Here is a 21,337-nt window from a genome sequence, read left to right as displayed (position 1 = left end):
CTAGAGAGGAGGTACATAGTGGAAACAATTTCTGCCAGAATGCTAATAAAATGGTCTCGTGGAGAACCTTAGGGCAGTGGTCTTGCTTTTATACACGTTCTGACTGCCATATTTGAGATTATGAAAGCTGCTGACCCTGGTTGTAGAGTGGGGGTGGACTTTCTATGAAGAGCAGCACATCTTATTTACATTAAATCATCTAAATTGATTTGTGCCAAGACCCCTTTCCTCCAGGCAGTTATGGTGTGAGACATCTTGCTTACTTGTGCTCGCTACTTGCATCACATGATAAACTGGATTGTACAGATTAATATAGTTGGGATGTCTTGAGCACAGATAAGTCTTCTTTGTACCATATGTATTGGCAAATCAGGTGTAGATTTTTCATGAGAGGGGAGAAAACACTGGGGCTCTGCTTCACTGCTTAGATTCCTAATCTGAGCTTTTCATTATGGCCACTTTTTTGTGTTTGAACCACTGAGTTAAACTGAGAAAGAGAACTACTACTACTTCTTTGTACAGCATTCCCAATGTGTATGGCACTTTCCAGGATGAAGCATGAAACAATTCCCTTTTGATAAGGGAAAGGAGAGGAGATACAAGGAAATACCAGGAGCCTGAAAGCAACATAATAAGACTACAGGCAAATACAACCGCATCTATTATATACTTCCAAACGGAAGGCTTTTTTGAAGGACTCAGGAGTGCTTATTTAATGGGTCTGAGACCCACAAGAGATCCCTGTGCTGACCATCGCTAACCAAACATGGTAGAGCAGGAGCTAGCATTACCACAGGCAATAATCCTGTAAAAACACCAGTACAGATTCCTCTTCCATTAAGTATCTATCATATTTGGTTTAGCATTGAGTGCTAAACTAGACAACTAGACAAGTTGCTTCATTAGGACAGCCTTTATTAGTGCCAGGCAAAAGAATGAGAATGGACAAAAGTCATCTGAAAGAGCAGACTTGGACAACAGAAGCAGGCTGAGCTATAATGGCAAAGTACGGAGAGAGCTGAATTGAGAAACAAAACTGAAAAGGCAGGGCATAGGCAACACTATGGAGAGCCTGAAAATGGAACAATAAAGGATATGTGGTAGATATGACAATGAATAATTTTGTAAAAATAGCCAGCAAAGTTAATAATATTAATCTTTCAACAAAAAGTAAACAGATGGAGATGCAAGGTAAAGAAAGACTTCAAAGTACTGTTATACTCTAAGAGCAATGAAGAGAAAACATTGTTAAGTGCAAGAAAAACAAAAGTGTGCCTGTAGAATTATATAGAATGTTTAAGTAATCAAAGCAAAATGTTAAAGTGTACCTCTTAAAGAAATATCCATTAGCTTCAAATTGTTCTCTCAGCATGAACTTTCCTCGATATTCAATAATAAGTGCATCTGGAGGCAAGTCTTTGGCAGCTTTTAGGATTTTCTTATTTTTTTGAATATAGCTCTAGATGAAGAAAGGGGAAATTTAAGAAATCCAATTAAGCTAACTGTATTAGTACTATTAAAATATCAAATTATAACGCAGCCCTTTAAGGAACTTAATAATTTTAATAATCTTATTTCTTGCTTTTCTTTTTTTAAAAAGAGCTAAATTCACCTTATTCCTGAAACAGCAAACTAACTATAGTTGCTTAGTAAATACAGGAACAAGTGCAGTAATGCCTCCATAAGTCAACATTATATTTATGCAGATATCTTAAAAGAATGACAACTTTAGAGTATCTATACATTCTCAGAAACGAAGACAAACCTTTCAGTGAATGTTAGGGAACTCTTTTCTTAAAGATGTTTCGCACCCAGTGGTTAAAGAGGCTGGGGGTGGGGGTGAGAGAAGGAATGATAACATGTGAAATACGCAGTCTCTTCTCTCATTTGCTAACAAGAGCAAAGGACAGATGCCAAGTAAAATGCATTTTAAACAAACTGTCAACATTCCGATTTCTAGGAAAGGAAATTTTTTGTGCATTTCAATAGCCTCAGATGGGACTATGCCTCTCTAAGCAAAATCTTACTGTACTCTGACACAACAACTAAGGAACTCACACCTCTTGTAATTGTGTCACTTCTGATCAAAAGAATTGGCCTATATCTAGGCGAAGGTCTCTGCAAGCAGGGACATTCCTCCAAGGAGTGCGTCACGTGCGCCATGCTGATGCTAGAGGAAAAGAAGCAAAGATGCTTCTTACTACAAGATCCAAGAAGGTAACTTTTCCTTTATGTTTAGTCTCTCTCTACCAACATTAATTTATCAAATAGCTTGCAGATTCCTTCCATAGATTGCATGACAGGCAGCTGATGGTATAAGTTTGTGCTTCACTCTCTCTTGTAATTAATTTACAAGGAGTATTGATTTGGGATTGGGGTGGGGAGGGGAATATTGCATGACATATTTGAAGGTGGATTAGTCTAACACTTCAAAAAAAGGTGGTAAGGAGGAAGTAGTCTGGTTAAGCATAGGAACCTTCTAGTTTGCTCTTTGATGCTGCCATTAATAAACCACAGGCACACAATAAATGGAACTATGCATTAATAAGTGCTGTGACTACCCCAGGTTGACAGTTTCTCAAACAATGCACCATTTGGTAGATCTCTTGGCTGCCCTTTAGTAAGAGTTACAACATTATGACTTTCTTACAATATATCAATTAAAAAAATCCAACAAAGTCATAGAACAGCAAAGAACATTTCTATTACAAAAACATGATGGACTGTCTGGGCAAATTTTAGAGAGAGACAGCCTTTGCCTAGTGTCAAAAAGACATCAGGTTTGGTGCCAGATGGAGGATACTCCATGGAAGTGGAACTGAAACTGAGAAGGCTCTCTCTCCTATCATCACCTGCCCAAAACTGGATGGTGGGCGTTTCAGAAGAGAGTCTCAGATGAAGAGTGTATGGCTCATATGGCAGAAAGATAGGCTCATATGGCAGAAAGTGGTAGCTAAACTATTCATGCCCCAAATAATTTAGGGCTCTAAGAAGTAAATACCAGCACTTAAGTGAGCCCAGAAATCAACCAGCAGCCACTGAAGTAGTTTAAGTGCTAGTAAAATATATTCCTTGTAGCTGTTCCCAGTTACTAACCTAACAGCTATACTTTTTACTAACTGAAGTTCTGTGGAGTTTTCAAATCTAATATACAATGCATCGCAGTAGTCTATATAAGTGTATTGGCATACTATACACAAAGTGATACGTATGGTGTAACATACACATAATAGTGCAATGTTTGAAAAATGGCAAATTTTAGGGGGTAATCAAAGTACCTAATAATTTATAGTTAGCACATTAATTCACAGCTAATACATTTTTTCAATGTGTGTTGGAAGTACATTATTATTACTAATATAATTGGTTACTACACAGTTATAAGGATACTCATGTATTTTATGTCACCAATGATAGAGCACGCTCCAAATCTCAGCTTTTACTTTCTTAGAAAATTTCACTGAGAAACAAAATAAACATTTAGAAGCTTGTTTTAAAAAATGGCTTGTTTAAAAAAAAAAAGCTTTCTATTTCCTTCTACCTAGCTTAAGACAATTGTTTTATTTCCAAGGAATTAGCAATTGTACTGGGGCATTTCTCTAGCCTTCCTAGATGCTGAAAAGGTTACACGTCTGTGTTCATTTTTGCTTTCATAAGGTTTGTACAATATTCAAGAGGAAGGCAAAGGATTGCTACTATTTTATTTTATTTAGGGTTGAATTAAGTCTTCACAGTACAATGGATGGTTTGGCTAATTCTAGAGAAGAATTATGGCATCACTGGGGAAATGAAAGCCATTCAAGTGGTATCAGATCTGTGAACACTCAAGCTATGTTAATTCCCTGTACATACCTACTGAAAAAAACAGATTGTTCACCTGTAACTGAATGGTAGTGATCTGTTAACATCCATTAGAATGGGTTTTGTGCCTGCGTGCAAGCCTCTCATTGTGGAGTACCACAGCTCCTATTTAAGGCAGAAGAAAGCGCCAGCACTTCAGTTCCTTGAAAACCACTGGAACAGGTGATCAACGTTGTGTGAGCAGGTGAGTTCCAGTTGAATACTTGCACACTATTGCAGAGGGGAGGTTATCAATGGATCACTACCAGATCATGTTACAGGTGAGCAACCTGTTTATCTGGATCGTGATCCGCTGAATCCATTAGAATAGGTGTTTAGTTAGTTCCTTTAGGAGGGAAAGTAGTAGCAGCAATAACTGTAACACCCTTTTAAGGACATCACTCCCAAAATTGGCCTCCACTGCAGAGCGCAAGTCAATGGCATAATGCTTACAAAGGGATTTCCTAAAGTCACAGCATTCTTGTTGTCTGTAGCCAGAGCGTAGTCTGCTACACGTCTTTGTCTTAGCCTAATAAGAAGTGGTGGAAGTGGAAGCAAAAGTCTTTGCAGTAAATTTATCCTTTTTCCAACTTTTCCATAGTTGCATCAGTCTAAGAACAAACCCATCCCATCAAACGGGAGGCCATCAATTTTGTCCTTCATATCACATTGAAGAGCTGCAAAGCACAGCCACACATGTCGCCTTAGCGTGATGGAGGTACTCATGACTCTTGATTCTGATTCCAGCAAATGTTTTGCAGTACTAAGTTGCTGTCTGGTAACTTCCGGTGATTTAAGCAGCACTTTCCTAAAGTGGGTCTTAAACTCTTCCAGGGAGAGAGTATCCAATTCCTGCCCTTAACTCTCCCAAAAGCAATAATTATATGTATCTGTGCATGTCAAATAGTTGGCTATTTTGACTGATAAACATGATGTTGAGTATATTTTTCTGCCTGGCACATCTAACTTTTGGCCCTTTTTGTCAAGATTGGTGTGGCGTCCACCTGATCTTGTAGATGTTGTGCAATCTATAATGAGGGAGATAGGTGTTTCAAAAGGTAGGTGTTATCCTGTTCTTGTACCGTATAAAGGACCTCAAGTCTTTTAGATGTTTGGAGATTACTAGCAAAAGCGGCAAGGCCACCGGTTGCACTGACATGGACTTAGCCATAAAGTTGTAAACTGGGTCATTGACAGTAGCTAACTGAGACTTAAGATCTAGGCCCAGCGCAGTAGCCATTTCTTTTAGATGGACGTAATAGGCTTTCATTTCTTCAGTTGGGGAAACATGTGTTAGTGTTGCCACATCAGGAGAGAGATCTTGATGCATTGTCACTGTATCAGATTCTAAATGACTTTGAATGACTTTGCTCTGAAGGAACCAGTGAAGAATGAGGCTGCTAATCTGTTGGAGCTGGCTGAGAAGGTCCAGTCAGTATCAGTTCCCATGGATCTGTTTGGATAACTGAATGGAGTTGGTACCCTCTAGTCTGAGTCTGTTTAGTAGCTAAAATGGGACCTGGTGGTGGTAAGATTGTTAAGGTTTGCATTACTGCACTAGTTGTCACAATTGGTAAAGTTTGTGTTGTCACTCCCGCCATCAGCACCAGTGGTTGTTTAGGCAAAGAGGCATCCCCACCAGTCAGAGTACACACAGGAAGACCCTGAGCATAAGCCTTTGCTAGAGGATTCTGTTTCTGGAATCCAATCATTACCACATAGATAGATTCTCTCCAGGATGATCCGTCTTCAACTTGGCCTTTATAGTCTCTCAGTGTCGCATTCATTGCTGTTGTTATCGAGTCCATCAACCTTGCTGCTGGTCGTCCTCTTTCCTTCAACTTTCCAACATTATGGACTTCTCAAGGGAGCTGGGTCTTCACATAATATGTCCGAAGTATGATAGTTTGAGCCTGGTCATTTGTACCTCGAATGAAAATTCTGGTTTGGCATTCCCGTCTCCAACCACCACCAGCACATCTTGTTTGCATGTTGTCAATTTCAGACTGAACTTGAGCATAAAACTCATCAACTTCCTCTTCTGCTACTGGAACTGACACGTTAAAGGGTTGTCCATGAAATCTAATTGATATTAGTTGGTCACTGACTGCATTGTACCCCAAGTACTGTCATTATAGATTATAGCTTATAAAGCCCTAAACAGCTTGGGCCCTTGGTATTTAAGATAATTTCGTCTTTGCTATGAACCACACCACCCATTAAGATGATCTGGAGAGGTTTGTCTGCAATTGCCACTGGCTCGTCTGGTAGGTACTCGGGGACGGGCCTTCTCCATTGCTGCCCCGAGGCTTTGGAATGCACTCCCTAGTGAAATAAGAGCCTCCCCATCTCTGACAGCTTTTTAAAAGTCTTTAAAGATGCATCTGTTCACCCAGGCTTTTAATTAGATATTGTTTTAATTGTATTTTAATAATTAACATTTAAAATTTTAATTGTTGAAATGTGTTGATCTTTTTATTGGTTGTTTTAAAACCGCCCAGAGAACTTGCGTTTTGGCCGGTATAAAAATGTGTTAGATAGATAGATAGATAGCTATATCCTTCCTGACTATGAAAGCAACACTGTTCCTCCTTTGTTTTTCGTGTCCTAAGTAGTAAACGGTATGATTTTCTGACTGAAAGTGTCCTATTCCAGTCCATTTTAATTCACTGATGCCCAAGATGTCAATCTGTAGTCGATTCATTTAATCTTTCACTGTGTCGAGCTTTCCCATATTCATGCTTCTTATGTTTCACATTCCCACTGCAATTCTGTCTTTACAGCTTCGGATTTTCTTTTCCCGCATGGCAACATCAGCCACTAGATTTGGCTTTAATCTAACTGCGTCATAAACACCATCGGTACTCTGAGAGATCCTCAGCTCCTCCTCAGTAGCACGTTGAGTACCATCCGACCTGAGGGGCCCATCATCCAGCACTACATCGATAGTCATGCTAACTCTGGAGAGGTTTGGCCAAATGTACCAGTACGAGAGGAACGTAGAATGGTGCAGGAGCAGGTTTTGTTGATGGAGGATGAGTCTCTTGCTCCTCAGACTGTGGGAAACCCCTGAAAGTTGAAGGAATAGTAGCAGCAGAGTCTTGCATCAGTAACAAAGATTGGGCTGTATTAGGATCCAATGCAGTTGGTCCATCATTATGATTATCATCCTGCAATTATCATCCTTGCGACTTCGAAAACAGTTGGAACTAGACACCAAGGCGTTACAGTATCACCTAGTACTGGAGTATTCAACGCTGAGGCCGGTGCCTTGGCTTTCGGTGTCGATTGGCATCTTATAGGAATCGATGCCGGGGACAAGGAAAGCACTCTCGGTACCAGACCTGGCTTTGATACTGGTGGCGGTAGTGGCTTCAGTGTCCAAGGTCCCAGAGTCAAGATTGGATGTGCTGACGTTGATGGCACAATAAGCTCCTTCAATGTTGAGCTTGGAGCTTGAACTCGACAGTGGAAGCAGGCACAACATCTAGGCGCCAAGCCACTTGGTGTCAATGGCCAACACCGAAACAAAAACTACCTCTTGCGCCAAAGTAGGGGATGCCGAGAATTTTTTATTCTTTTTGGCAGGCTCCGAAGGATCGCCATTTTGTTTCAAGGTCGCTTCGGTGTCTTGGGAGACTTAAATACCAATATCAAGGATTTAGACTGCTAGACTGGGATAGAACTTCAGCCCTCAATCCAACTTCCTTCAATGACGGGCCAGGGAGACTTAACACACTGTCGTATAACGCCGCCCTCAGACGAAGTTCCCAGTTACTTCTGCTTCGAGAACGACTGACAAACTTTACAAGTGGAGGTAACGTGAGCCTCCCCCAAACACAGCAAACACAAGTCATGCCCGTCTTGTGAGGGTAAGTTCAAATCACTGGAACAGCACCTGAAAGTCTTTTTTTCTATTCTCTTATCTAAGCATTTGGGATGGTCCATTGCCATTGTCCGCGCTCAGTTTCCAGATCAAGCCTTAAAATTAGTCCAATCTTTCACCTTAGCAGTAGGGATTACTCACGTCTTTGAAAAGCAGTTCAAAGTCCAAATAACCGATAATTTATTTATTTTTTTAAAAAAATACTCTCAATGAAGTAAGGAACCAGTACGAAGGAGCCATAGTGACAGAGGAACCAATTGCTACAGTGGTTGTAAAGGAACTGAAGTACTGGCACTTCCTTCCACCTTAAATAGCCACATGGGGTGGGGCACAAGCGCTGAAAAGGAGCTGTGGTACTCTACATCGAGAAGCTTTTGTGCAGGCGCAACCGATTCTAATGCATTCAACGGATCACGATCCAAATCGATTGTTTTTAGAAAAGAGGCAGTCTACCTAGGTTAACAGGCCAATTAATTTTTTATTGATCTAGAAACCTATATTCACTCATTACAAAAGTACCCATGACTTTTCATCAAATATGTTACTGCTATCAATAACCTGTTGCATCAGTTGTTGTTGTTTTGAAACATGCTTGTCTTTTTACAAATATTATTTTGTTCCATTCTGTAACGGGATACTTACATATATTTCAGAAGAAATATGCAACTGATTCAATGCTTACTTCAAAATTTGTCTGAAGTGATAACTGGGATAACTGCATCAGAATACAGGTGTAAAGGTCCACTGAAGTTAACAGTGGAGGGGGAGAGAGTGCAAATCTGATTCTGAGGCAATACAATCATTAAACTGTTTCCCAGAAAATAAGAAACAACAGTTAACAGCAACTCTTATTTCTATTAAATTAAAAATTTCACAGGAAGCTGTTTCCTTATATCTAAGAGGAGCCTAAAAAGATGGCACTAAATTGTAGATTGGCTAGACTAAGCAGCTGAACAGCTTACTGACGGCAGAACGAAGCTCATTCCAGAAACCACTTCACAATATATGGTTCTGTCTTGTGCACAGGACAATTTTCAAATGCTGAATGTTGGCCTTAAATTTTTAAAATCTATCTATATAGAGTAATACACTATATAAAGTATGTTTTAAAAAAAGAATACTGGACACTTAACCAATACCATGTTGTCAGTCTTAGTTCTCTAGGTTTACTCAGTGCTTATCTACTCATTATCACTATATATGTTCCCTTCAGAGATAAGACTTTAGCAAGCCACTGAGGGAATTTAATTTTGGTTAAAGCTTGCAATGCAACTATTCTGTGGATAGACAGAATAATTTAGACTTCTAATATTAAGTTTAAACAATATATTCGAAAGGGCTAAGAATGCTGCAAAACACATTTATACTGATATTACAGTTAAATTACTTTTCTATAAATAATTTGAAAAAAGGTAATACTGTATGTTGATGCTTATGACAGGCAACAAGCTGGTCCTCGTTCACTGTTGAGTATTTCAGAATTTAAATTCAATAATTGAACAAGGAAAGACTGCCCTATACTAAAAACTTTATAAATCTTCAAGAAAAGAGGAAGATGTGGCATCCAGCATAGTAAACCATGTTTCTGTTTGAGGAAGTGCAAGATTTTAGTGCTACTTTCTTCAGATGTTTCTTTCATTATACTTCCATTTACCTCTACTGGAGGTTTGAAGATAGTATTTGTGATAACTTCTTTTTTATCATCTCCATTTCCTAATCTCAAAGCTATTCTTTGTGCTTCCCTCTGGACACCTTCGCTGTATTGGTTGTTGTTTGCTTCTTCATAACGATCCATCCACGCCTTGATTTTAGTTTCCCATCCAAAACTTGAACTGTCAGAAGGATCAATCTCTGGAGCTGAGCCCTAAATCACAGTTAGCAAAAAAGATAAAAGCTTTAGGGTAACTTGGTATATATAAAACCTAAACATAAAAATAGAATTGACATGTGTAGCCAAGTAAATGGCTGGTTAATTCAAATCAATATATGAAACTCAGACCTGCCCCTCCACTGAAATTCCAGGCCTTAATTGGGTAATCGTATGTTTGCCCAGAGGACTAATAGCAGTTCCAGGGGCACAATTTAAAACTGCAAAACAACACTAAGAAGAGACTTAGCCTTTTTCATTTGGCACTGCAGCCTCTGTCTGATTTGGGCTCCCCACAGCTGCTTTTAACTTTTTAAAGAAAATCTGAAAGAAACATATTTCCTGCAGCTCATCTAGCTGTACCTTAGTTTTCAGCCTCCCTATATTTTGGGAGCTCTTTTCAATCATCAGACTGCCCTGTATGGGGTTTAATCCCAAACTTTCTGTTTTACAGAAGCTAGACAGCAAACAGAATATTTTCCAAGAGCAAGTGAACATTTAATACCAATGCACAGTGTCAAAGGTTCAATATAAAAGCCAGTGTCAAAGGTTCAATATAGAATAGATATCAAATAGCCAGAAGAATAAAGCTCCACTTGTGTATATATAGGCAGACCTAGTTATCTGCGGTTTCTTTATTCGCGGATCAGCAGTTGGGTAATGGATGCCCGACCGCAGCATATGTGGGGGGGAAATGGAGGGGGGGGATGAGTCAACCTTGCTTATCTGAGGGTCAGAGTGGCCAGAAGTGGCTGCAGAGGTTAATTCCGGCCACCATTTTATGTTTCAGAGCCTCAAAATGGCTCCTTTTTTTTTTTTTAAGGGGGGAAAAACGGCAATTTTTGGCCAATTTGTCAGCATTTGGAGGCACAGCAAAACTTGCGAGGAGCAGCTGGTAGGCAGATTCTCTCTGCATTCGCCCTGCCAAAATTTGATGTTTTCTCAATGTATTCCAGCGACTGGAAACCTAACTCCCAATTCCCCATTGCCGCAGTGACTTGATATTCACGGTTTCCATATCTGTGGTTGTAGCATGGAACGGAACCCCCGCGAATATAGAGGCCCTTGTGTACAACTGCTTTGTTTTACATATCAAATTTTTACATTTGAGTGCATTTCAGAGATGTGCAGGTTTCTAAAGTTCAGGGCCAGTACTGACTTGTTCTCTTATATAAGTGGTGCCAGTTCTACACTGTGTGCATGTGTGTGTAAGTAAAAAAAAAAAACACCCAACAAACTAACTGATCCATCTTCAGAAAAATCATGAGAACAATCCTATTACTATTACTACATTGACACAGTTAAAATTATAGGGACCGAACATCTCTTTGCCTGCAGAAGATTGAAGGTTCAATCCCTAATATCTCTAGATAGGGCTGGGAATGACTCCTGTCTGAAATCCTAGAGAGCCGCTCCTAGTCAGAATAGACAAAATCGAGCTAAAAGAACCAATGGTCTGGCTCAGTGCAAGGCAACTTCCTATTGTAAGTCATGCTTAAGTACTCATTTGAGGGAATTTTATTATTTTCCCCATTAATTCAGGTTCTAGGCTAACCATCAATATTGACTTCAATACTTAGTCAAAGTAGCAAGTTAGACAGATATCACACACTTCTCAGAAGAAAAACTAAACGATGTCTATAACTCCAACCTCTCCTTGAGCCTCCTCTTTCTTCAAAACATCAGAAGTCAGAATTATTATTTTTTTCTGTAAGGTGGAAAAATAAAAAAAACTGGAAGCAGTGCAAAAAAATGGCTGCTCAACCACTTAAATAACCAAAAGCAGATGAAAAATGAGTGCTTATAACTATGGTTTTAGAACAAATGACACTGGGCTGATAAAAACTGTTTGCTTACCTGTAGAAGGTGATCTTTTCTGGTGATCCAGGTCCACTCACAAATTGGGTTCTGCGTCTGCACAGTAACCCCCATGGAAGAATTCCATAGCTCCATGAGGCGCTCTATGGCTCCTCAGTTCCTGATTGGCCACTTCGAAGAGCGAATAACTTGGATGGATGAAGTCAGGTAAGCTATTATTACTTTGGAAGTATCCTATCATTGGGGAAGGCTATGCGAATGTTGTGAGTGAACATGGATCACCAGAAAGATCACCGGTTACAGAAAGCAACCAGTTTATCTTTGAGGTGATCCATGTTCCCTCAAAAATTGGGTGATTAGTGAGCAAAATGGTTGTGGGTGCTAGGATAAGTTAGAGCACCTTTTTATAACCACCTGATCAAAGTTGGGCATCCGGATGTCCACAGTATAATGTTTTACAAAGGGAAGATCTGAGGAACATGTAGCCGCTTTGCAAATGTCTGTCATGCTTACGAGGAAGCTTGGCACCTTGTGTAAAGTTTATCAATGTCAACTCAATGTTTATCAAGATCAACTCTACGAGCCATTGCGAAAGTCTGTCTGGAGATAGGATGTTCCTTCCACCTACCCCATCCTCCCCTTATAGAAGATAAACTGTTTTTAGACTTCCTAAATGTCTTAGTTTTGTCCATATATTAAAGCAGTGATTTTCTAATGTCCAGGGAGTTGATCGGTTTCTTCCAATGAGTAGAAGGGTTCATAATGAAGGAGGTAAGACTATGTCTTGGTTTAAATGGAATTCAGAGACTACTTTGGGTCTGTTCTTAGAATGACTTTGTCCAGAAAGAACTTTGTGTAAGGGGAGTCAATTCTAAGAGCTGTTAGTTCACTGACTCTCCGTGTCAATGTAATGGCAACCAAGAATGCAGTCTTTAAAGTTAGAAATTTAAAGGGAGGAGGCTAGTGATCCGAATGGAGCCTCGCAAAGTGTGGATAGGACTAATGAAAGACTCAGAGGTTCAATAGAATATGAATGGTGGAACCATGTTATTGATCCCCTTAAGGAATCTTTTTAGTCAGGTGGGAGAATACAGTGAAAATACAGACACCCAGGATGTCTTGCAGAGAGTGTGTCCATATGAACCTTTAGGGAAGCATTGGAGAATCCTGAATTTTTTAATTTGCTAAGTATAAAAGGACAAAATCTTTAGTAACATCATAATGTATGAACCTTTTCCATTTGCACTTGTAGTTTTGCCTTGTAGATTCTTTCCTCTCATTTAGGAGGATGTCGTCTAAACGTTGAGCTTCCAGGAGGTTAGGCTCAGTACCTGGGGGTTGTGGTGAAAGATGTAGTCTGATCCCTGTGAGAGGAGACTTTAGTGGTGTGGAAAACATAGGTGTTGTCCATATGATAGACTGAGCAGGATGGGGAACCACAGCTGTCTGGATCACAATGGAGTGAGTAGAATGTGGTGTGTTCTCTCTCACAACATTTTGCTCATAATTCTGGTGAGCAGGGGAAGAGGAGGAAATAGGTAGTAGAGAGCCTTTCTCTGGAAGGAAAGCACCAGTTTCAGAGTTCTAAATTTCACCAGTATAGGAGACAGTATTCCTATAAACAGACTGACAGGCGGGATTTCCATAAGCAGTATCAACATTTCAACAAAGAACACTTTAACCAAAAGTCCAGGGCTTTACAATGTGCCCACCAAAAGATTTCCAACCAGGGTAAGCAACACCTTTGATCCCGAGGTTAGTCCACCAAACTCTCTCACCTAGAAGTCCCCACCATCGACATCTCTACAACTTTTCATCTTAGCTGCTTCCAACATCAGGCGGGCAAGTCATGCCTTCACATGATGCAATGTAACAACGTAACATCAGTTGGGCTATGCAACAGAATTCGTGACCCTGCCATCATTCAACAGGATCAAGTACACACCTGCATCCCCACTACTGATGGAAGAAGTTCAGACTCTCTTGAACAAAGGGGTGATATCACCTGTTTGGTGGACAGATCAGTGGTAGGGTATTACTCCCGATACTTCCAGGTCCAGAAATGGGACAGGAGTCTACGATGAATCATGGATCTACGGCAGCTGAACTGTCATGTGGACATGCACAAGTTTCGCATTGTGATATTGCGGAGCATCCTTCCTCCTCATGGGGAGAAGTGGTTCATGATGCTGGATCTCCGAGAAGTGTATTTCCACATTGGAATCCAGCACAATCACAGACAGTACATCAGATTCACGGTGGGCCACCACATCTATCAGTACAACATCCTCCCATTTGGTCTGGCAACAGCTCCTTGTGTATTTATGAAATGCATGACCGTGATTATAGCGCACCTCCGGTCGCAGGGACTGACCATTTCCCCCTACTCGATGACTGGCTCCTGACAGGAAGAAGAAGAAAATCAGTCATCTTAGCAAGTCTTGACACTTTTGAACTTGCTGGAGGATCTAGGCATCCAGGTCAACTGGTCAAAGTCCAAACTCCAGCCAGTGAGTTTAGCGCATAGACTATATAGGAGCTATTCTCGATGCTGATGCACAGAATGCACTTCTACCCATGGAGCACTTCTTGCGCATCAGAGACCTGATATACGTCTTCATGGAACATCCCAGACAGAAGGCTCACAAGATACAGAAGCTGCTGGGCCTCATGCTGTCATGCAACTCCACGGTGCCCTTTGCCAAACTTCGTCTGCAATGGCTGCAGCTCTGGTTTCTTTCAGTTTTCAGAACCAACCTGGACAGTGCTCAAATGCTGATGATGATCCCAGACATGATCCTGGTGTCACTCCAGTGGTGGACAAAGGAAGCCAATCTCCTGACAGGAATCCCCTTTCAAGTACCTCAACCATTGGACTGGGTTACAACGGATGTTTCCCTGCAAGGCTTGGGAACCCATTGCGGGGATCTTCACACACAGGGCCTGTGATCTCCAGGCCAGCACCAGATGCACATTAACCTTTTAGAGCTGCTGGCAATATACCAGGCCCTCAAGTCCTTCCAACTGTCGCTGATGGGTAAGGTGGTTCAAATCAGTCTAGTCAATAAGATGGCGCTCGCCTATCTAAACCACCAAGGAGGGACAATCTCCAGCTCCCTTTGCATGCTAAGACTGCAAATTTGGAACTGGGCCATAGTTAAACGAATGACCCTAACTGCTATCCACATAGAAGGTGTGGAAAACACCTTTGCAGATCATCTCAGCAGGTCACAACTTTTTCTGTAGCAACACGAATGGGAGGTCAACTTGACATACTTTCGACCGCTGTTCAGGGCCTGGGGGACCCCAGAAATTGACGTGTTCACAACATCTGTGAACAGGAAGTGCTCCCACTATTGCTCAAGGGGGCCGGTGTCAGCCTCAACTCTGGAGGAGATGCCTTCCGATTCAACTGGGGTCAAAAGTTTATCTACATCTTTCCTCCTTACCCTCTGTTGAACAGAGTTCTGGGGGAAATCTTGCAAGAGTCTGCAGATTGTATATTGATTGCTCCATGGTGGCCTCGGCAGCCATCGTTTCAACAGGCACTCAGACCGTCAAAGGCGTCTGCCGCAACACAATGATCTGCTAACACTGGACGACGGAAGGCTCCCCCATCCCGACCTGAGAACTATCAACTTGACTGCCTAGAGGATAGGCTCTTAAATGATATCCTCCTCAACGACAGTAATAAATCTATTGTGTCAATTACAACAGCAAGTGGAAGCAATTTAGGCTGTATGCACAAAAGCACAGATTTCTGCTCTATTCTGCTACCTCTCACCAAGTTCTACTATACCTTACAAACTTGAAGCAACAGAAGCTCGACAACGTTTCATCTGGTCACTATTTCTGCTAGTCATCCGATGCCGAGACTTATGCCGCTTACGATGGGACGGGTCAGAGGGTGGTTTCGGTGTTTTAAATTTAAACTATGCTCTGAGACTGACACCGTGGCGGTTTGTGTTGAGGTTTTAGACTGTGCAGATCTGAACACCAAGCCTGGTATCGACTTCAATATCTTATCCAGTGTTGATGGTATGGGAATGCCAGCCGAAGACCTGGGTAGCGGTGTGCTGGGGAACAGGGCTCTATTTTTTCTGATTTGGTAGGAGAACGTAAGGCAAAATTTTACACATGGAGGTGTTATGTTCCTCCCCCAAACATAGTAAACAAAGGCTGTGGTCATCTGCTGACGGGAGTTTGGCATTGCAGTGGAGACATCATTTAAAGGACTTTTTCTTATCCATAATGGAAGAAAAATATAGTATTCAAGTATTGTAGTAGAAAGTCCGTTCTGAGTCAAAGCTGAGAAAAGTCGCTCAATAGTCCGTTCAACTAAACTTTAAATGTGAGAAAGAGAATAGTCTGGTTCAGTCCATGTTGAGGAAAAAGTGATAACTGAGATTTTTGTTGTTGTTGTTGTTTCCACATAAACTGTTCCAATCCGAGGAGCTCACTGTCCGAGGTGCCGACACAAAAGCAGTCAGAAAGGAACTGGGGAGAGAACGCTAGCCCGCCCAAACTGAGCAAGTGTGCCAAATGCAGGGAGTGGGCTTAAGTGCTTCAAGGAACTAGTCAATTTTGCCCAAACGGTCCCGCGCAGGCACAGAACCCATTCTTATGAGTGCAATGGATCATGATCCAGAACTTCTTTTTCTTAAGTAGGAGTTGAATGAGTGAATTTTATGCCTGAAAAAAACAGGGAGGCTGATAAATTCTGTGGCATAACCTGTTATAATGCTCAACACCCATGCACCCGGTTATGGGACGCCAAGCATGGGAAAAGGGTGAGAGTTGGATGGGAGAGGTCTCGAGGCACTTTGTGGGCTAAGGCATCAAAGAGTCTGTTTCAATTGGTCTTGCACTTTCAATATCTGCTGCTGTCTTTGCCTTTGGGGATATGGTTTCTTTGAGTTGTATCTGAAAGATTATTATCTCTCCTGTCAGCGGGCTTATATTGGAAAAACTTTGTCCACAATATGATTTGAACTTCTGTGAGTAGGAGGGTTATGATGGGATGGAAGTGAAAATTCTTGCTATATTGCCTGACTTTCATTTTTTTCCACAGTCTCATCAGTTTGGGTGCTAAAAAGACCTTCTTCCTCAAATGGTAGGTTTTCTATCTTATTCTTCCTGTCAGCCTAAAAGGGAGGCCAACTGAAGCCATGCATTCTTTCGAAGAGACACTACACCTGTGATGGCACAAGACTCAGTCTCCTTCAGATACTTGGCTGTACTTAAATGCTGCCTTGTGATGTCAGCAGACTTGTTGAGGGCTGTCTTGAACCTGTTATAAAACTCCACTGGCACATTCTTAAGGTCATCCTTCAAGCTGTCTCAAACAGAGTAGGCCTCTTTGTCATGCAGGCCATGTAGCTGGCTATTTTGATGGACAAACAAGAAGTGAAGTAAAATCTTCATCCCATGGCATCCAGCTTCCTGCCTCCTTTATCCACTGGGGCTGAGTGTTTTTTGCCTGACGTTGCTAACGGCACAATCTACTAACAACGAATTTGGCAGAGGATGTTTAAAGAGGAAGGGGCATGAATCTTCCTGAATTCTGCATAGACTTTCTAGTCTTTTTGATGTAGAGGTGGAATCTGATGGTGTGTCCCAGGATGGTTTCACTGAATTTGCCAAAACTGGCAGCATGGGCAGAGATGCTGGCTGTGATGAAGATGAACTGGAAAAATCATGAACAGGATCCCAGGCAAATTAAGCATTTCTCATGCCTGTCAAATCAAGGTGGCATCCCCTTACAAGTAGCACACTTCTTGAAAGTTTTTTTAAATGGAGCGAATCCTTCCTGGGGTAAACACCGCGATGGTCGAGAAGGAACTGAGAATGCACTCTCCTGCTAAAAATAACAGATGCGCCCTGTGCATGATTCGATGAGCTCATGAGCGGCTCAAGGGGCTTTGGAATTCTTCTGTAGGGGTTACTGTGCAGGTGCACAATTCAATTTGTGAAGGAATATCGATCACCTCAAAGATCACATAGGATCATCTGTTTCAGGGGTTCCCAACCCGTAGTACTTCAGAAGCTGCAGAACTACAACTCCCATAATCTGTGGCTGGGGATGATGGGAGTTGTACTCCAGTAACATCTGGAGTACCACATGTTGGGAACCCCTGATCTATTTCATATAGTACATAGTCCTCATATGCTCTCACAGAAGAAGCCATGTTTCCAAAGGGACCCAATACACCACCACCCAACTAAGAAAAACTATAACATTAAGTGTCATCCCCCTCCCGCCCCTCACCCCATTAATACATTGCAGCAATAGGCAGGGTGGGTTCACACATGCACATATATAACTTAATAATGGAGTTATAGCTAAGTATGTGGGATTGTCTCCATTAGAAGATATTGTCTTTTCGATTATACTAAAGGGGCAAACGTTCTGTCTATGGTGATTGATATGTGCTGTATCATTTACCACAAACAAAGCTGCAATCAAAGTGAACAACATGCATGTGTGAGCCAGCCCAATGATTCTTCATTTTTCTATCATGAGCATTACTGAATATGTTGTTCATAATATAAGACAATTATGAAATTGATAGCAGCAAGCATTTAAACATATTTGTTTACCTTAACTCTTGAAGATTTTCTAGAACCTTCACGAAAAGCCTGAAATAAATATACAATTGTCATTTTAAGAGTATTTAAGATTAAAACAGATGCTCTATAAAGAAAAACAGACAGTTACAGTTCATCTCAAAAACCTGAATATTACAGAAGAGAGAGAGAAGTTACATGGCATTATGAAAAGGAATGGACAGAAATTTTCCTTCATATCTGTGTATGTTTTTACCAACACTGAGTTTTCTGAATATGACTTATTCAGTATTATTGTGGACCAGGCCTCACACAACTGCCTAGAAACTTTCCCAGCTGCTTTGAGGTTGAAGGGAGTGATTGCTTTTTTTTAAAAACTGCCACCTCTGAAGTCAGTGGTGACTTCAGCAGCGCTTGAAGTACAGAAGATGTTCCTAGCAGCTCAAAGGAGCAAGCAACAGCTGGCCGAGGAGAGTCTGAGTGAGTCCCATTTTATCCTCCCCTGCAGCAGCACAAGGACACACAGGAACCACATTAACACTGCAAGAGGGAGGAGGGGAGGAGTAAGCAATAGCCAGCTGAAAGGGTCCAAACGAGTCTCCCTTTAACCCCGCACCACTGTAGTGAGAGGAGGAGATGGGGGAACCTATGTGTAGAAGGAGGAAAAATAGGCACATGAGAAGAGACACACTCCCTTTAGATCGCCTCACGAAGCTATGTTGAAGCTGTGCTGTGGGAGGGGAAGAAGGAAGGAAGAAGCAGTAGCTGGCAGCCCAGAAGAATCCAGAGGAAAAGCCGACAGCGCATGCTGCCATGAAAGTCTCAGGCAACAACCACCACCACCACCACCACCCCACTTCTATTCAGCCACTCCTGTATATTAATAATTCTTCTCTCACCTGCTTCTAATTCTTGGCCACCAATCGTGACTAGGTGAGTAGTAGTAACTCTTATAGACTTAGTAGGATGCTCAGTATAAGGCAGCTTCCTAAATTCTCCAAATGAAGCAAAAATGACCCTGCTGCCCCAACTCCCAGACTATTCTGGAGGTGCTGTTTCTGCGCTTACTCGATGCCTGGAAGCTGTTAAGGTCAATTAAGCCCTTACCTTGATCGGCAAGCATTAATGACAGTGACCCATGCCCTTGTTATCTCCCGCCTAGATTATCGTAATGCCCTCTATCTAGGGTTACCTTTGAGGACAATCGGAAAGCTACAATAGGTCCAGAATGCAGCAGCTCGTTTACTTATGGGTGCCAGAAAATATGACAGGGTAACACCTCTCCTGCAGTCATTGCACTGGTTGCCTATTCGCTACCGAGTTCAATATAAGGTCCTGGTTTTGACCTTCAAAGCCTTGTGGGGTTTGGCACCTGTCTACCTACAGACCCGCCTCTCCCATCCAGTTACATCCTGTCCGGTCAGATCTGTTCAGATGGCCCTTTTGTCGGTCCCCAATTTCCAAGAGGTTCAGGGTGCTAGGACCTGTGAAAAGGCCTTCTCGGTTGCTACCCCACTTCTCTGGAACTCCCTTCCCCTGCAGATTCGTTTAGCTCCTTCCATGTTGATTTTTAAATCTTTATTGAAGACTTTTCTTTTCACCAGGCTTTTACCCGTAGTTTACCTATTTGCTTCACCCCCCCCCCTTTTTCTTTTTGTTAGTTACTTTAGTTTTATTCAGAATGTAATTTTAATGCTGTCTTGTTTTGCATGTTTTTGTACACCGCCCGGAGTGGGCGGTATATCAAATGTTCCTAATAAATAAACAAACAAATAAATAAACAAACTCACGCCTTGCCACATTTCTATAGAATGTGTATATAAGAATTTGCATAGAACGGTGATATTTGTTAGTAATTCAAGATTCCAAGCAACACAAACTTCAAACATCTCAAAAAGTTAAACATTAAATTAGCTAACCTTTTTACATTTTGCGATGTTTTGTTCTTTCTCACCACTTTTTTTCCGCTTCTTCTCAGTGACCTTGGTAACTCGTGTAGCAGTCAGAGTAATTGTAGTTGGTGTGTGTTGAAAAGCAGTATAGAGTTCTACAGGTACCTCATCACCACTTTCTGTTGCACTGGTGTCCCCATCTTTAACACACAAAGGAAGCAAGAAAATAAATCTTATGAACTTTTCCCCCATTACAGAAATATTCCTTGAACGAACATCACTGCTCTCTGGCATTATTAATTGCTGCAAATATGCACATGCAGAATTTAGCAAATTTATGAGAATGGTAATAAAATGAACATGGGTAATGAGAAGTCAGTGGCTGACATCATGACCAATGCTGTAAGGACACAATGGTCCTCGCAGAGAGAGACTGCTCTTAATACAACCAAAGAGGTTCTCTGCTGCTGCTGCGCTAGCATGAAGCGATTTTCAGGTATCTTCACTGCCTCCAGAAGTGCTCTATGCCTTCCAAAAACAGGTCCCTGGGGGCTGCACAGAGACATATTTTCACAAGGCAAAGGGCACTACCAGAGGCAGAAAAGACAGCTGAAAATCATTGCCCCTGTACCCATGGGGACAAAGAAAAGAAGCTCTCTGTAGCTGCTTATGTATCTTCCTGGCACAACCACACTACCTTAAGTCACAATGTCAGCCAGTAAAATTTATTCTTATTCACAAGAGAGTTTGGGGGAAATGGATGAAAACTACACCAGTTTTGCAGTCAAATGAGCAGATAAGCCTTGGGGAACCAGAAGAAAAAGTGGTTCTATGTAACATTTCCCCTTCTTTTCTTTAAGTATACTATGTACAAATCAATGGTTTATTTTTTTTAAAAAAACCTAAAACTTCAAACTTTCATGTAAAAAATAACATATTTACAATTAAATTTAATCAGGAACATGCTACACCAACACCTAGTCTCTTAAAAATGAATGACTCTCTCACACACTGAGTTTTACCTACCAAACATGGATATTTAGAGCTATTTTCATGAGGTAAAATATAAATACCCAGAAATGCCGAGCAACTACCAGCTCTTGCTTTTGGAAATTTCCAGGCTTTCAGTTTCTGTTTCTAAGCAGACTAAAGTCATATGTGTGAAGACACAAACTGGATAGCAGGGTGGTAGTTTTGCAGTGGGGCTGGGCCAAGGCAGAAGATTTAAGACAGAGACACAATATAAGAAAGCAGGTGAAATAGAAAAACAGTAGAAAGAAAAAGGGAAGGCATAATTTAGTACACAGCTTCCTATATTGTTCCACACACTGCCACTGAAAACCTGCCATAGCTTCTGGACATTAGACAAATCCTATCTGGGAATAACTGAATAATTGCCTTCCTTGGGCAGTAGGGGGCGTTTATATCCCGCTCTTCCTCCAAGGAGCCCAGAGCGGTGTACTACAT

At 41.4% G+C, this 21,337-nt stretch overlaps 1 protein-coding gene across 10 annotated transcripts in view; it reads right to left on the bottom strand.

Moving 5' to 3' along the window:
* Positions 1-21,337, bottom strand: part of KMT2E (lysine methyltransferase 2E (inactive)) — a 95,547-nt gene that overhangs the window by 40,158 nt on the left and 34,052 nt on the right. For 7 of the 10 annotated variants that reach the window (XM_053257403.1, XM_053257402.1, XM_053257404.1 and 4 more), the window contains 5 exons: positions 19,898-20,070; positions 18,012-18,050; positions 11,245-11,301; positions 9,381-9,590; positions 1,329-1,459 (listed from right to left, as the gene is read on the bottom strand). In XM_053257403.1, the coding sequence (XP_053113378.1) occupies positions 1,329-1,459; positions 9,381-9,590; positions 11,245-11,301; positions 18,012-18,050; positions 19,898-20,070 (610 nt within the window). Of the gene's footprint in view, positions 1-1,328; positions 1,460-2,060; positions 2,170-9,380; positions 9,591-11,244; positions 11,302-18,011; positions 18,051-19,897; positions 20,071-21,337 lie in introns of those variants that run through there. The other 3 variants (XM_053257405.1, XM_053257408.1, XM_053257411.1) reach the window with 2 other exon arrangements.

Source organism: Hemicordylus capensis, chromosome 5 (assembly GCF_027244095.1).
Source record: "Hemicordylus capensis ecotype Gifberg chromosome 5, rHemCap1.1.pri, whole genome shotgun sequence".
Taxonomy (NCBI): Eukaryota; Metazoa; Chordata; class Lepidosauria; order Squamata; family Cordylidae; genus Hemicordylus; species Hemicordylus capensis.
The sequence above is the reverse complement of the archived record's forward strand: the minus strand, read 5'-3'. Positions and strand labels throughout refer to the sequence as shown.